The sequence below is a fragment of the Anabrus simplex genome, chromosome 2, assembly GCF_040414725.1.
Source record: "Anabrus simplex isolate iqAnaSimp1 chromosome 2, ASM4041472v1, whole genome shotgun sequence".
Taxonomy (NCBI): Eukaryota; Metazoa; Arthropoda; class Insecta; order Orthoptera; family Tettigoniidae; genus Anabrus; species Anabrus simplex.
The window spans coordinates 978,684,373-978,701,813 of record NC_090266.1 but is presented as its reverse complement, the minus strand read 5'-3'; the positions used below and the strand labels follow the sequence as shown (position 1 = coordinate 978,701,813).

General features: G+C 37.3%; 1 protein-coding gene across 10 annotated transcripts in view; it reads right to left on the bottom strand.

Moving 5' to 3' along the window:
* Cln3 (CLN3 lysosomal/endosomal transmembrane protein, battenin) overlaps positions 1 to 17,441 on the bottom strand; it is a 514,530-nt gene that overhangs the window by 230,303 nt on the left and 266,786 nt on the right. For all 10 annotated transcript variants that reach the window (XM_068226355.1, XM_067141800.2, XM_067141802.2 and 7 more), the window contains one exon: positions 14,967 to 15,116. In XM_068226355.1, the coding sequence (XP_068082456.1) occupies positions 14,967 to 15,116 (150 nt within the window). The remainder of the gene's footprint in view (positions 1 to 14,966; positions 15,117 to 17,441) is intronic.

Genomic DNA, 17,441 nt, shown 5'->3' with positions numbered 1-17,441 from the left:
TGGGGCTGTACCTTAATTAAGGCCACGGCCGCTTCCTTCCGCTTCCTAGGCCTTTCCTATCCCATCGTCGCCATAAGACATATCTGTGTCGGTGCGACGTAAAGCAAAAAAAAAAAAAAAGTTTTAATAATGGCGGCTTGTTGATATTCTCGAAGTGAAGTGCTTGTTGTGATACTGTGATTAAGGTTATATGTGTGTGTAATTTGTAAATACGTGTAAATAAAAATAACTGTACCAACTGACAGCATCTTGTGTGCGTCTGTGTGGATTCGTTAACATATACATGGACACAATCGAGCACACAAAGATAAAGGATAATATCATCATCAGGTCTTCACATGAATTCTCCACGCTGTTCTGTCTTCAGCCATTCTCTTTGTCTCCCAATAGCTTCTATTTACCTTTACACTGTCCACTAACTGATACCTCTTCCTTCCCCTCTTCAGTTTCCCTTGTATCTTCCCTTCCAATGCTTCGGTTATTAAACAATTTCGTCGCAAGCAGTGGCCTAACCAATTTTTCTTCCGTCTTTGAATGCATTCCAATATCGTTCTCCTTCCTTAAACCACTCATTTTAATATTCCTCATTCCTTACTTTTTCCTGCCAGCTGATTTTCTCCATCTTCCACCAGATCCACATTTCAAATGCTTCTAGTCTTCTTTCTTCCTCTTTTCTCAACGTCCAAGTCTCAGCCCCAAAAAGCACTAACCTCTTCTTAAGGTCCCTATTTAGAGACCCACTAAACAGTGTCCTTTGTTTCATAAATGCTTCCTTGGCCATTGCAGTTCTAGTATTCACTTCATCCAAACAATAAAGATCACTTCTGATTATGCATCCCAAATATTTGAATTTAGACACTTTTTCTATCTACTCCCCCGAAAGTATTATTTTAGCTGTTGAGTCCTTCTTTGACCCCATGATCATTGTCTTGGTCTTTTTCCTATTAATTTTCATGCTTAACCTCTTACAGGATCTGTTCAATTTTTCCAACATAGCATTCAACATTTTCTCAGTTTCTGCTAGAACCACCCAGTCATCTGCAAATCGAATACATTCAATTCTTTTTCCTCCAACTGCCACACCTTTTTTTCCTTGAAAGCAATTTGCAATTAATTCCACCGGGTATATATTAAATAGCATTAGTGAAAGACAACAGCCTTGCCTCATCCCTCTGCCAATTCTGCTCCCTTCTGACAGATCATATCCTATTCTGATTTGGACAGTTTGGTTTATGTAAAGGTTCTTAATTAGCATTCTTTCCAGTCTACTCCATTCTTCTTCAGTATGCCCATCAATTTCTCCCATTGAACTCTGTCAAAAGCCTTTTCCAGGTCAATAAAAGTCACAAATACCAGTCTTCCTTTTTCAATGTATCTTTCTCCAATAGTTCTTAGTATCCCAATAACTTCTCTTGTACCTTTTCCCTTTCTAAATCCATACTGCTCTTCCTTAATCGATTCATCTCATTTTTTATATAACCTTCGATTCAGGACTCTCAATAGTACTTTTGCTGCATGGAAAATCAGACTTATGGTCCTGTGATCTTCAAACTTACATGCATCCTTCTTCTTTGCTATAGGGATCATTACTGTGGTTAGAAAATCTCCAGGCCACTGGCCTGTCTCATATATTCTGTTACAAAGTGATGTTAAAATTTGCGTACCCTTATTTCGTAACCCTTTTACAATTTCTATTGGTAGGTCATCAATTCCACATGCTTTTCCTCATCTCATTTCTTTAATAGCAAGTGCAAATTCATCCTCAAGTACAGAGCATCCCTTTTCATCTTCAGGCACTTTACTTTCCTCTTCTATTTGGATGTCTAGTGGCCTATCTTCAGTCATATACAAAGACTCTACATATCCTTTCCATTGTGTTAAATAAAAACTCTCATTTGAATCAGAGATTATTCCACCACTTCCTTCAATTGTTCCTCCTGTGCTACAACTTTTCCTTTAAAATGCCATCCTCTTTGCTTCTTGATACATCTGTTCATATTTCCCTTCTTTCCAAACTCACATTTCTCATTTAACCACTTTTCTCTAGTTCTGTCAATTTCTCACCTTAACTCATTATTTAGCTTTCTGCACTGCTTTTTGCCTTCTTGTGTTTTAATTGCTTTCCACTTTCTTCTTTCATCCATTTACTCCAACATCTCCTTTGTTACCCACTCTTTTCTGTTTCTTCATCCTTCTCTTATGCCAAGTGCTTGTTTTGCAGCCTCTTTCATTCCATCTCCAATTGCTATCCAGTCTTTATTTATGTTTCCTGTATCTACAGTGGTTTCCATCATTTCGGTAAAAATCCTCTCCATCTCATCATGGTTTCCTTTTTCCTTAAGCTTTTCTAGATTTAGCCTCTCTCTAACTACAGCTTTAGTGGTTTTGTTTAGTTTTACTTCCACCTCAGCTACCACTAGGTTGTGATCTAAGTTTATATCTGCTCCCAGATAAGACTTTTCATTTTTCATCCCATTTCTGTATCTCTTTTGTATTGAGCCGTACCCTAGCGGCCCATAAGAGACAATCAGATATATATTTACCATATCAAATAATTATATCGTGGTGGATTTCAGTCAGGCATTGGAAAAGTAGCAGATTACAGAACAGAACAGTTGAGACTGGAAGTCCATGGAGACGTAAAGTCACTGTATGTTGCACAAAGCTTGCTTGGAACCGTGGGAAATGTTCAGCTTTACTAGGAGTTAGCACATCTCAGCACGTGTAGAATTTGTTAGCCATGAGGAGTGTTCAGCCAATTAGGAAGCGAGGGTGTGGCCAATATGAATTCTGGACCGCGCAGAATTAAAATCCCAGGTTGACCAACATGGATATCTGTGTGATGTAGAGAAGTCAGTTCTGTTAGTTGATGGGTTTCCACAGGTCTGAGAGTGAGAAATAATAAGGAATACATTATAGCAATTATCTGAGTCGTTATTAAGTCATCAGGAGTGTGTTTGATGTTAATTTTAATAAATATCAAAGTCATTGTGGGTAACAAGCACGCTGATTGGTTGGATATTTGAATGTAATGGGGAATCCCCTAGCTACCACAGCATTGGCTATGTTACTTAAGCATCCCACTCACCGGGAGCATCCTTCTTATTGTGTGAGTTGCCGTGAAGTGAACATCGTTCCACACTGCTCTTTTATCTGTGCGCGAATGCTGCCACGTAGGCAGAAATCTAACATTGTAAGGTCTTATCGACCAAAAACAGTCCATTTATTTGTGAAGAGTGCTAAGTAAACTGGGTGCAGTGATAAATTGCCAATTGCACTATGTTGCAAATTCTTATTCTACAGAAATAGACGGTAATGTCAGCCGCAGACTGATGATTGAGTGAGAGACGCTCATCCGCATTGTATTTTCGGGTCGGTCGTGTATCACGAAGAACTTTCGTATCGAACCGTGAGCTGTTCTAAATGACTGTATTTAAACCCTAAACATTGTGTATAGTGAATATTACATGTATTTGTGCTGTTATATTAACGTTGGCATAGATTAAAGCTGACAAAGGGGGTTATTCGGCACGTACATGGAGAGCGGTGAAGAGGTATTTATTAGAAGTCTTGTGTGTTGCAGTGTACAGGAACTTACATCAAGAAGATGGCACCGCCTTTAGAAGAAAGAAGATTGTTTCCATGTGTTGAAAACATGTTGAAGATGGAGTAGAACACCACCGTAACACGGATGTGAACTGCTACCGATGTCCAGGGAGTTGCCAAGATAAGGTGCATGTTTTAATTAAATGGCATGTTATATGAATTACGATTAACACTAGTGAGGCTTAGTGTAGGGATTTTCTTTAATGTAATTTTTGGCCGGACGGCATATGTTTGTTTTACGTTTGTGATGCTGTAAATATGGATAGGAGAGGATCGTATGATTTCTCTATATTTCTTTTACTTTATGATTAGTTAGATGGGATATTGAGGCAGATGTTAGGATTTATTTTGCTTTATTGGTGTCAAGTATGCATGTTACCTAGCTTAAGGTTATTCCTATGTTTTCATATGATAGAGATAGAAGGATTAGATTGCCAAAATCATCCACTTTCCGAGTTACACACTTGCGGCATTGAGACTAAATTTAATTTTTCCATTTAGAAAGATTAGTAACAGATAGGATGCATGACGCATGAATTTCAGGAGCTGTGACACGTGTGAAGCTGTATATGCAACGTTGACTAGGAAAGATTCTTCTAATGTGGGTTGGAAACTGTTTTGTACAATGATTTGAGAGGGAATCGAACCCTGATTTATAATGAGAAAGGCTGATGAGATTATAAGATATACAAGAGAATTTAATGCATGCTGAAATATGAAGTACCGGGCGAGTTGGCCGTGCGCGTAGAGGCGCGCGTCTGTGAGCTTGCATTAGATCAACAATTAGAAGTATGGCTTTTCAGGCGTTTGCTCTATTAACCAGCGTTTCATCTTAGGTCTGACACTAGACTCTTCAGAGTGGGATGTGTTAGACCCTACCCACTGACGCTGGGTGTACGCACGTGAACTTATCAGAAGCCTATTTATGAGGCAACGAAGTTTTATCTCCTGTATGCAGTTATCAGACTGTGCCTCATGAATAGGCTTCTGATAAGTTCACCTGCATACACCCAGCGTCAGTGGGTAGGGTCTGACACATCCCACTCTGAAGAGTCTAGTGTCAGACCTAAGATGAAACGCTGGTTAATAGAGCAAACGCCTGAAAAGCCATACTTCTAATTGTTGATCTAATTTTTGATATGCTCTATTGGTGGAAAAATATCTCATTTCCTCCATGGGAACTTAGAATTTCCATTGTGAGCTTGCATCCGGGAGATAGTAGGTTCGAATCCCACTATCAGCAGCCCTGAAAATGGTTTTCTGTGGTTTCCCATTTTCACACCAGGCAAATGCTGGGGCTGTACCTTAATTAAGGCCACAGCCGCTTCCTTCCAACTCCTAGGCCTTTCTTATCCCATCGTCGCCATAAGACCTATCTGTGTCGGTGCGACGTAAAGACCCTAGCAAAAAAAAAAAAAAATGAAGTTGATTATGCAGGCAAATGGCATGTCTGATGATCTTATAAGAATTGTGTGCAGCGAGAATAGGCCTACGATTCTATTCTGAGAGATTATTGAGAATCAGAATTGAGGTGAAATTAATGTCAGGCCAGTGAATATGATGTGTGTGTGTTGAATTCAGTAGCATGCTGGCAACAAGTACGATTGTGTATGTGAATCTCCGAGTCGTTGTAGAGATACGAGCTCGCCTTACAAGTTAGCTTATCAGCCGTGGTTATACAGACAGTGCAAAGGGAGATGTTGTTTCCATAATACAATCTTGTCGAAACAGTGACCAAGACCTCAGAGCAGTATTGAGTTGTAACATTTCTTTTTAGCCCACTGCAAAGCAGGAAATATGTGACAGATGAATGGCACTATCCAGTGGGCAAATGCAGCAGAGGAACGCAATGTTGCCCATTGCTTTCCACGTGTTTATTAAAGTATATTATTTGTTTTCTCTTACAGGATGGTGTTTTGTGTAATTTCATGTTGTTTTATTGTTACATTGGGGAATAGCCCGAGTGCTGAGTGAATGTTTGTGATCAATCTAGTTCTTACTAGATCCTTTGGTGAACCGCGTTTCACGTCAAGTCAGTGTAGTATATAAGATTTCCCCTACCTAACCCAACGTAAATATTTGAGATATTTTAATTATGTTGTGATTATTGTGAATATAGCGTAGGGAAATGCCACTAGTATTTTTCATAGTTCATATCATGTCCCATTGCGTCTTAATTCTCGTTTAAAGATAACTGTTGTGGCAACTTCCCTGAATTTCAATCCATATTATGGTGATACTTAAAATCCTGCTACTCCATACGAATATGAACATGAACATGAACATGAACAATAATGTGAAGTTATTTTGAAGCTCACAAATATTTTAATGTTGTGATTTTGAACTTTCATTTTATCATTTATTTGTTCTGCGTACTTAACAATTGTGGACCATATTCATTTCAATTTTATTTCAATGCTAATATCATACTCGATTTATTATTTGGATTTTTATTTGTTATAATATTATCCGGGGTTATTTTATGGAATAAACTCATCTTACTCCATATCAACGTTTATCATTCGAGATAAAGCTCCATTATTCCTGTCATATACTTAGAGTTAAGCGATAAACTTCGACATTTAGACTTACCCTCGACAATCAACCCACTTCTCTGCCCAACCCTGAGTTAGTTGGATCTTTAATCGGGAAATAGAGGCATCGTCCTAGAGGGTTACTACCCCTGGGTACAGTACAGTATAATGATATAGTCGATCTGTTATCTTTGATCGTTCAGTGGAGATGTCCAAATATATCAGCATCTTTTGTGGTGTTCAAATAATGTATTTCCTATCGCTAACTGGTTCTCTTTACAGAAGTCAATTAGGGTCTGTCCTCTATTGTTCCTTTCTCCAAGTCCATATTTTCCAACAATTCCCTCTTCCTCACCTTCTCCAACTACAACATTTCAATCCCCCATAATAATAACACAAGGACCCTTTTGCTCCTTCTCAATTGTGTCTTCTATCATTTCATAATATTTTTCCACCTCATCTTCGGGGTGTTGACTGGTTGGCATATACACCTGTTTTAGCACCAAATCTTTTCCTTGTCCCTTTAATCTCATCATTATTATCCTGCCATCAATTGCATCTACCTTAATAACTTTCCCTCTGAGGTCGTTTTTCAGTAGAAATCCTACTACATTGCTTACATTTTCCTCTTCACCTGAGTAGTAAAAATGGTAATCACTACTTGTAACTTCACCAATTCCACCCCAACGCACCTCAGACATACCAAGGATATCCAGACGGATCTTAATCATTTCTTGCTTGGGATTTTCAAGTTTTCTACTTTGCAATAGTGTTTGTACATTCCACATTCCTATCCTGAGTCTGTTTCCTACCTTACTTTTCCTCTTCAGAACAACATGTTGCTTTACTTCCTGGTCAAGAGTTTCTCTCATTGTAGTCCTCTTACAGAGATCCGACAAGAGGATGCTTTACCTCCGGAACCTTTTACAGCGAGAATCATTTCATGCACTACCAAGGAAAAATAAATAAATGCGGTAGTTTCCTGTTTCTACCTAACATAACAAAAGACATGTAAGAAAGTTAATCTCACTAAATGTTTCAACTATCAAAAATCTGCACCACAAAAAAAACAAAAAATATAAAAACTATATACACTTCTAGTCCTTTCATATAAAGGATGTATTCCACAAGCAAAAACTGTAAAAATATGTAAGTTAAAGTAATAAATATATTTCTTAATCATTATCTCCATAAAACTGGGTCACGTTATATACCTTGCGCCAGCTTTGAGTGAAATGCAGATTATATCCTATGCAACACCATGCGAAGCGTGAAGGTTGGCCTTTTTAAAGATGGCTGTCTTAGTTAATGTCAAATGTAGTAAACAAACAATGTATACTCTGTGACCTAGGCAAGAACATGGAGAGAGTATAGAAATTCCGTCTTCATCGTGATTTCCATGAGAGCGATGGTAAATTGAAATACGATTTTGGGCACTTAGGGCAAGATTGTAAATGAATAAATCAAGTACCCTTCTTCTTAGTAATATCAGTGGACAATTATAGTCAAAATAAGATGGTTCCACATAGGGCACAAACATTTATAACAAAATATGATCCCAATATTGATTAAAAATCCATAGATTCAACAAACAATACTAACACGTAATTATAATCCAAAACAATGTCAGAACCACTTCCCTGAAAGTATAAATGAAGCGTAATTTTTCCAAACAGATCTATTTTTTTGCGCACCAAATCTACACAAGAACTTATTGCATAGTTAAAATATGTAGATGACACATTTGTTGTTATTGATAAAAACATCACTATTAGTAATGAGATATTACAAAATTTTAATAGGATTGACCTAAATTTGAAATTTACTAAAGAAGACGAATCTAATAAATCCTTAAATATTTTAGACATAACGGTTATGGGATTAAATAACACTTTTGAATTTCAAATATACAGGAAACCTATACAGACTCCATTAACTATAAACAATTCGTCACTGCACCCCACTTCACAAAAACAGGCATCTTTCCTTTCCATAGTTTGATTCATACAGCTTTGAGAATTCCGCTCTCCCCTAGTAAGTTGAAGATAGAATTAAACTACATAAGGGTCTAGACAAATTGAATGGATTTAAAGTTGAGATGGTCAACTGACTAATTAACAAAATCAGAAATAGGTTGTCTACAAATCTGACACCAGGCAGAACCACAAAAACCAAATATGCCACATTTACGTATAATAATTCAATGATTCACCAAATTACGAATATTTTCAAAGAAACATGATGTGAACATAGCCTATAGAACAACTAATATGAACCAAAGTATATTTTTTAATCATGGTAAAGTTAATCTGGGAAAACATTGTTACTCTGGGTCAGGAGTTTATTGATTAACATGCTCAGAATGCAGATGTTCATACATTGGTCAAACTGGGAGAAGCCTTTTTATGAGGTATATGGAGCACTTTAACATAGAAAAGCATAATAAACACTCAGCAATGAGTATACACATGAGGGAGACAGGACACCATTTTACTTCCATAGAAAAAGATTTGATGATAATTAGGAGTATGGGGAAAGGTAAGCTTTTGAACGATCTAGAAAGCCCGTACATATTTTAGACCAGAATTATAATAAAAATCAAAACCTCAATGACGTTATGGAAGTCAGAAGTCCATTACATGAATTAACACCCGAATTATTAAATGCAGTTAAATCAGGTCAGAAAGGAATCCAACAGATGTTTAAGTTGTTAGGTACAAACTACCGCCCCTCCTCAAAACGTTAAGCATACTCTTTGCAAGTTATGAATCTCATTCCGTATTGACGGTTGTCAGTTTACAAAAGAAAATATTTATAAAATCCTCCTATCAATACAAGTCAAGTCATCTGTAGATGAAGCAAAGTCTATACATGTTTCAGCCTAATCTCAAGGCCATCTTCAGTAGTAAAACATCGTCGCCATAAGACATGTCTGTGTCGGTGCGACGTAAAGCAACTAGCAAAAAAAAAAAAAAAAAGTAGTAAAACAATGATTACATAATATACAAACAAATTAAAAATCGTAACGATGTGAAGTGACAGTGATCATGATTAGTGAGTTAAAAACACATTGAGGTACAAAGTCCTCTCGTCTAATAGATCTTGCTGACTGTTAAATAAAAACACTATGCTGAGGAGTGTAGTGAGACCGTCAATACTACGTATAAAACGTGTATAACATCTGTAATGAGAAAAAAAAAGGAATATATGAGTGGATGAAGAACAAGTTAAAATGATGTACAAAAAGAAAACTCATATGACTTACTTGTAACTAAAAGTTGTCGTCTCGAATGGAGATGACCTTGTCGGTCTCAAGTCACATTGACAACTAAGCCTGTGTGTGGCTTACTGTGTATCTGTGTCGATGTGGTTGGGGGGGGGTAATGGAGGGGGAGGGGCAGGGAGGGAAGGACGTTGTGATTCGCAGAAGGAGGGTGTTGATGGAAGGGCGGGTCTTGTTCTAGAATGTCGGTAGTGAAACTCTTTTTTATTAATGAACTGTTCGCAGATGAGCGGGACAAAGGTTTCCAATAAAATATTTTTCTTTTCGTTGATTTCATTTAAGTTATAGACGGGATTGTTATATTGGTCGATATCTATATATATATTCTCTAATATATTAAGTAAGGGACCTTTCTGTTCATAATGCAGGATCTTTAAGTCTTGATCAATTGTTGTGTATTTATGATTTTTCTCTCTACAATGTTCGCTCATGGCTGAGTAGCGATTATACTTTAGGGCATTAAGATGTTCGGAATATATTACATTGAAACTGCGGCCTGTTTGCCCAATATACGTTGAAAGACATGATTGGCATTTTAATTTGTATATTCCAGAGTTAGAAAATTTTTTGCTGTTGACAGTATGAGAATTAAAAAACATTTTTGTATTGGTGTGAACGGTCTTGAAAGCTACTTTTAACTTGTGCTTTTTAAAGATGTTTGAAACAGGATATATATTATTATTATTAAAGGTAAATGTGGTGAACTTCTCTTTGTGGGAAGATTGTTTTTCTAAGGTGGTCTTGGATTTATTTCTAAATTTATTGAGAATTTTATTCACGAAAGCTTTACTGAAAACATTACCTTCGGCTATTGCATAAATGGTGTTGATTTCCTTTCTAAAATTCTTACGGGATAAAGGAACATTAAGAGCTCTGAAAATCATACTATTGTAAGCTGTCTTCTTCTGTGTCCCTGGGTGTAGAGAAGTTTGGTGGATTGTTTTTATTGTGTGAGTCGGCTTCCTGTAAATATTAAAAGAAATGGCTTTATTCTGATTGCGAGTAATAGTTAAATCGAGATAATTAAGGGAATTGTTGTTCTCGGATTCTATCGTAAACTTTATGTGTGGATCCAGGTTATTAAGTAATTCAAGAACGGTGTTGCTGTCAGTAATGTGAGAATCCAGGATAATAAAAGTATCATCCACATACCGAGTCCAATGTTTGATCCCATTAATTTTACCTATAATGTGAGTGTATTCGAGGAAATCTACGTAAATATCAGCGAGGATTCCCGAGGCCGGTGACCCCATAGGAAGCCCCTTCTGTTGGTATATGATGTTATTAAAAGTAAAGAAGCCATTATTTAATGTAAACTTTAGAATCTGAATAAACTCTTCTATCTCCCCTATGGTCAATTTACTGAATTTGGAAAGATTGTTTTTTACTATTTCGATGGTTTTGTTGACAGGTACATTCGCGTACATATTTACTATGTCAAAGGAGTGAAGGGTGTAATGTTTCGGTAATGTGAGATTTCTTATTCTATTGCAGAATTCCAGGGAATTTTTAACTGACGTGTTAGCTTGAAAGGAATAATGTGTTTTAAGAAAATTGTGAATAAATTGGGATATTTTGTACGTCGGACTACTTCTGAAGTTAATAACGGGCCTTATGGGTACATCCGCCTTGAGACTGACAAGGTCATCTCCATTCGAGACGACAACTTTTAGTTACAAGTAAGTCATATGAGTTTTCTTTTTGTACATCATTTTAACTTGTTCTTCATCCACTCATATATTCCTTTTTTTCTCATTACAGATGTTATACACGTTTTATTCGTAGTATTGACTACACTCCTCAGCATAGTGTTTTTATTTAACAGTCAGCAAGATCTATTAGACGAGAGGACTTTGTACCTCAATGTGTTTTTAACTCACTAATCATGATCACTGTCACTTCACATCGTTACGATTTTTAATTTGTTTGTATATTATGTAATCATGCCTTTGCTGGCGAGATGTAGTGTTTATAGTGCACTATGTCTTCTGGTATGGGCTATATCAAATTTGTTACTTTCATTGACCTGTCTCAGTCTCATCCTTGGCTTTGACAATGTGAAAGTGACTGAGGTATGAGTGATGCTAGTAATACCATTCCTTGTGCAGCCAGTCCCTGTTATGAATGGTGTGAAAATATCGCTCATAGGATTGGTTGGTGCATGCATTTCAGTGGGCTTGGCAGACTGATATGTAATAGCAACGGCTGGCTCAGTGAGGAAAGCAACGGGAAACTACCTCACTCCTCATTTCCCTAGTACCCCTCTTCAGTGACGCCTAGGCTATTTATGACAGCTCTTGGCGGAGCTGCAGAGGATCAAACCAGCCTTTGGGCTGAATACCCAACATACATACATTATGTAATCATTGTTTTACTACTGAAGATGGCCTTGAGATTAGGCTAAAACATGTATAGACTTTGCTTCATCTAACAGATGACTTGACTTGTATTGATAGGAGGATTTTATAAATATTTTCTTTTGTAAAGTAAAGCATACTCCTGTCATTCGTAAGAATGCCCCTCCTATTCTGGCAATGACACAAACAAGTCCACCTAGCTCCTCTCCCCCTCCAGATTCCCCACCACCTCTGCCACACAGATACAATACTAGAAGCCACACTGGCAAACACGTTAACAACTCCGGACCGGTAGGACGTACCTAACATCTTGAATAACAAGTAAGTACCTATTAAAATTTGGTCAGTTAGGAGAACTCAAACGTATCCACAACATTAAGTTTTCTTTTTTCATTACAGATCCACAATCCGTTTAATTTAGGCGAAGGTCAAACACAAAGCTTTATACATTGTAAACTGCACCTTTTTTTTTTTTTTTTTTTGCCAGTAGCTTTACATCGCGAAAATAAATTTGACAGCAACTTCAACCGGGTCCTACTTTTAGCTTCCGCACATATTCCACGTTCTGCCTGTTGTCTCTTAAGGCAGTATGAATTCTAGTGTATACACAATTCATCATAATTACACTCTATTTTAATACACATATCTCAGATACACTACGTCATATAAGTTTTGTATTCAGTTTCGTTTCTGTAAGATTGGAGTTTACCTTGGAGCTGTTTGAGATTATAAAAAGCTTACTACTCTCTATAACTTGAACATCTATTATGAGTTACAGACAGAAGGCTATGGACTGACAATGTGATAATTTTAATCACCCAAGTTATCACATTTTTAAGAAGTGTTTAGTGCTGTCCTTTAGATGTAATGTAAATTAGTTTTAGAGACGATGATGTAATTTTAATACTGAGAATTGATTTCTTAATATGTTCACTATTTTTCAGGGACATCATTTTAAGATTAAGTTAAGGCTGAGGATGCTCATGAAGTGAGCGAAACATGTCCCACAAAGAGATTATTGAATAGGTGGACAATAAATAATTTCTTATTATAACTGTTGTTAAGTAGTATGTTCCGAGCTGTCAGTGGAGGAATGATGATGATGATGATGATGATGATGAAGAAGATGATGATGATGATGATGATGATGATGATGATGATGATGATGATGTTTGTTGTTTTAAGGAGCCTAACATCGAAGGTCATCGGCCCCTAGTGGAGGGATGGCATGGAACAACATTAGTAGATGAATAAGTTTGAGTGGTGTTTTTAAAAGTAGGAAAAATCAGAATATGAAGATAAAATTGGAATTCAAGAGGACAAATTGGGGCAAATATTAGGAAGGGGTGTTAGGGACTGGAATAACTTACCAAGGGAGATGTTCAATAAATTTCCAATTTCTTTAAAATCATTTAAGAAAAGGCTAGGGAAACAACAGACAGGGAATCTGCCATCTGATCAACTTCCCTAAATGCAGATCAGTAGTGATTAAAAATGAACTGAAACTGAACCTAGCCTGAGAAAAGATTAGTGCTGTTGTATGGATTTGAAACAATCGGACCTACTGTATTTCACAGACAAAGGGTTTGAAATCCCAATTTTTAAGGAACTATTCTCTTCAGGCAACTTTTTTAGCAATTGAAATATATTCTATATGAGAGGAAATTAATTTATTATTTTACTATAGTCTGAAAACTAAACAAGCTGGCACAATGTTTTCCAAACTTTGAATAATTCCATAAATATGTACAAAAATGTTACATTCTTCACACAGTATGAAAAATATATAATATTACTAAAAATATGTAAAATGAAACATAGGTATAACCCTATCAGAACCACAATTCGTCAAACATTTCTCATTTTCAGTTGTCTACAAGTAAAGGAATGGAATATATAATCACATAAGAATCCACGCACTCTTAACAAACTGTGTTCTATTAGAGTAAAACTGAGCTTATATAATAGTTCTGCATTCTGTGTATTATTACTGATTATTATCTGGCATAAGGGTATTGAAGGAGAGGAAAATCAATGACATTCTGTTTACTCACAGGTTACAGAGGGAACCCGTACATTCCTAATAGATTTCCTGAATTCTAAGTCGGTTAAGATATAGTCTATTGTGGATCTGGTACCCCTGCCCTCCCATGTGTAGTGGTGAATAGCCTTATGGTTGAAGAATGTATTCTTAACTGCTAAACCCATACTAGCTCAGAAGTCCAGCAAACGCTTCCCATTCATATTAGCTTCCATATCTTCCTCACATTTACAATTACCCTTTCATATCCTTCAGTTCTATTTCCAACTCTTGCATTGAAATCACCCATTAGCACTATCCTATCCTTGCTGTTGACCCTGACTACGATGTCACTCAATGCTTCATAAAACTTGTCAACTTCATCCTCATCTGCAACCTCACATAGTGAATACACTGAGAAAATTCTCGTCCTAATTCCTCCAACTGCCAAATCTACCCACATCATTTGCTCATTTACGTGCCTAACAGAAACAATGTTGTGTGCAATAGTATTCCTGATGAACAGCCCTACCCCAGACTCTGCCCTTTCCTGTTTAACACCTGTCAAGAACGCTTTGTAATCTCCTATCTCTTCCTCGTTATCTCCCCTTACTGGAATATCACTTACTCCTAGCACATCAAGATGCATCCTCTTTGCTGACTCAGCCAGTTCTACTTTCTTTGTTCCATAAGCCCCATTAATATTGATAGCTCCCCATCGAATTCCATTTGTTTCACCAAGTTGTTTCCAAGAAGTCCCTCGCCTGTGAAATGGGAGTGGGACTCCGTTACTCCCATAGGTCCGAGGCTTGCTTAAAATGTTCTGAGCACGGTAAATTCATGAAGCAGGATGCTGCCCTACTTACACACAGTCCAAGTGAGAATCTCTCCTCTAACGGGTTAGAGACCTGCGGTGGATTGTTTAGCCCTAGCCGCCTGAGCACACGGATGCCATTTTCAGAATCAGCAGTGCCAAAATACCCAGAATCAGGTGAAAAATTCCAGGCATCACCAAAAAAAGAAAACCATTTTTGTTCCCTAGTATAATCAATCAGAAACCTATTCTGCAGTTTAAGTAAGGGGAATTAACTCCAAAAGCAGGTAAAAATGTTTTAGGCTCAACATTTTATACAAACAAAAGTTTTACATAATACAAGAAAACATACCTGAAGAAGCGCCAACAACCATATCTTCTGAATTGTAATAAAACTAGCAGAAGAGCGAGAAATGAACACTCCAATTTGATAATCCAGTTGAAGCCAACGATACTGTTCCTTGTGATCTATCCAAATGTTTGGGTAATAAACCAACTCAAACTGAAAACAAATTTGAACAGTAAATCATTATTAGAATAGAGCAACATTTCCTAACAGCTGAAGAAAGAAGTTCCTTAACTTTTCATTAGCTAAAATGTGGCAGTGGAAAAGACCCCCAGTTCTTGAACACCTGGTCAAAATCCATATTGAGCCAATGTACTGCACCAATCACATAAGTAAATGGGAAGGTGACATAAAGAACAAAAGAAATAGGAGCATCATTTATATTGTTTATTTAGATACTAATGTGGCAGGAGTGAACAGTGAAAGTTATATTGTTTATTTCTATCAAGTAAAACGGCCGTAGCCGTGTTGAAACACCGGATCCCGTGAGATCTCCGAAGTTAAGCAACGTTGGGCGTGGTCAGGAGTTGGATGGGTTGCCACGCGCTGTTGGTGGGGGGTAAGGGAATGGAGGAGCAGAAAGAAACTGGCCACCCTACCGCACGTAAACTCCGGCTCAGGATCACCTCTGTGGAGGTTCGGACCTGCCTTCGGGCAGAATAACCCTTACCTTACTATCAAGTAAAATAGGATGGAGCAGATGAATTACATGGTTTCCTTAAATAACAGTCTGGCAAGGCTATTATTATTACTTGACAGTCCGACTCGTTGGCTGAACGGTCAGCGTACTGGACTTTGGTTCAGAGGGTCCCAAGTTCGATTCCCGGCCGGGTCGGGGATTTTAACCTTAATTGGTTCATTCCAATGGCACGGGGGCTGGGTGTATGTGTTGTCATCATCATCATTTCATCCTCATCACGACACGCAGGTCACCTACGGGCATCAAATAGAAAGACCTGCACCTGGCGAGCCGAACCCATCCTGGGATATCCCGGCAATAAAAGCCATACGACATTTCATTACTTGCCAAACTGTTGTGTGTTAAAGGCGCCGTGCATGGATTTGAAAATAGTACTCCTGGTGCCGCACTGTGCCTCTATTTCCAACTAACTGCATTCATTCATCAGTTATGTGTGACATAAAAAGTACCTATGACTTCCTGCCAGTAAAGCTTGTAATATTAATGGATTTATTGTAATGGATTAATAACAGGACAAAATCTGAGTGTTAGTGAACACTGCATAACCAAAACAAAAAATTAGCCATTCTAGATGTGAGCAACATCAAAATTTTAGTAAAATGTGTGAAACTGTTATACGATGCACACACAAAATCACTCTTATTGCAGAGTTTGGTGAACTATTTTCAATTTGATTTAAAATATGGACAAATGATTTTCTTTCCTTATCTTGCTATATGACTGCTTCAATAGGAAGCAATTTTAAGAATGAACTGAAAATCAAAAATATCACTCCTGTTTAATGTCATAGTTTTGTCTCATCTGCCTTGATTTCGTTAACAATTTCATCTATAGACATGATAATAAGCTTTTGGGCTTTTGCCGTGTCAGACCAATGGTAAAGCATTCTTAAATTCATAGGTGCACTTACATCTCTCTGTGTAGTTACTTAATTCTTTGTAAATCATACGCCTATCACTTGCTGAAACATAGCTGCCCACTTTTAGAAATCAAAAATAGGAAGATTTTTTAATTCTTGGATTTCATCACGTATATTGTGCCATGGTCTAAGTGAAAAAAAGGACAGGATAAAAGGCACACATATCTACAATTACAATGTGAACTGACCTTTAAATTTAAAATCTTAAACTAAAAAAACAACATAAAATGGTTACAAGAAAATGGACCTAATGACTCTCATTTATGACACATACATACGAAGAATAATACAGCCGAACCTCGATATCTCGAACCTTCATTACTCAAATTTTCAGTATCTCGAAGCAACTTCAAATTTCCGGTCATTTGTCCTATTCTTCACGTGTATTTATTTCTCTATTACTAGAAATTCATTTACACAAATTTCTCGATTTCTCAAAGCAAACATTTCCTCCCTTGAAGCAAAAAATTCTCTGTAACTCGAATTATGTGTAACATTAACTGTGCAATGCGGCATTTGTGGTTTGTGAGGAACAGTTAACAAGTAAAGAAAGGGTTACAGTGAAGCTGGGAACTAAAATGACGGGAACTGAAAAACTCAAACTTCTAGTGATCGGAAAATCGGCAAAGCCTCGTTTCTCGGGTGTCAGTTACTTACCGGTCACGCATGAAAACAAGCCCAGAAGTCGTGGATGACAAGCTACATTTACGAAACTCGGGTGCGTGGTATTGAAGAGAAGTTTCAACATGAAGGGAGGATAGGTTAACCGCAGCAAACAGAAGAGACTAATGGATTTTTTTTCCAAAGGTGTTAACGGAGCTATATTTCTTGTCTCACTACTGTATGTACTGTATCCTATCTT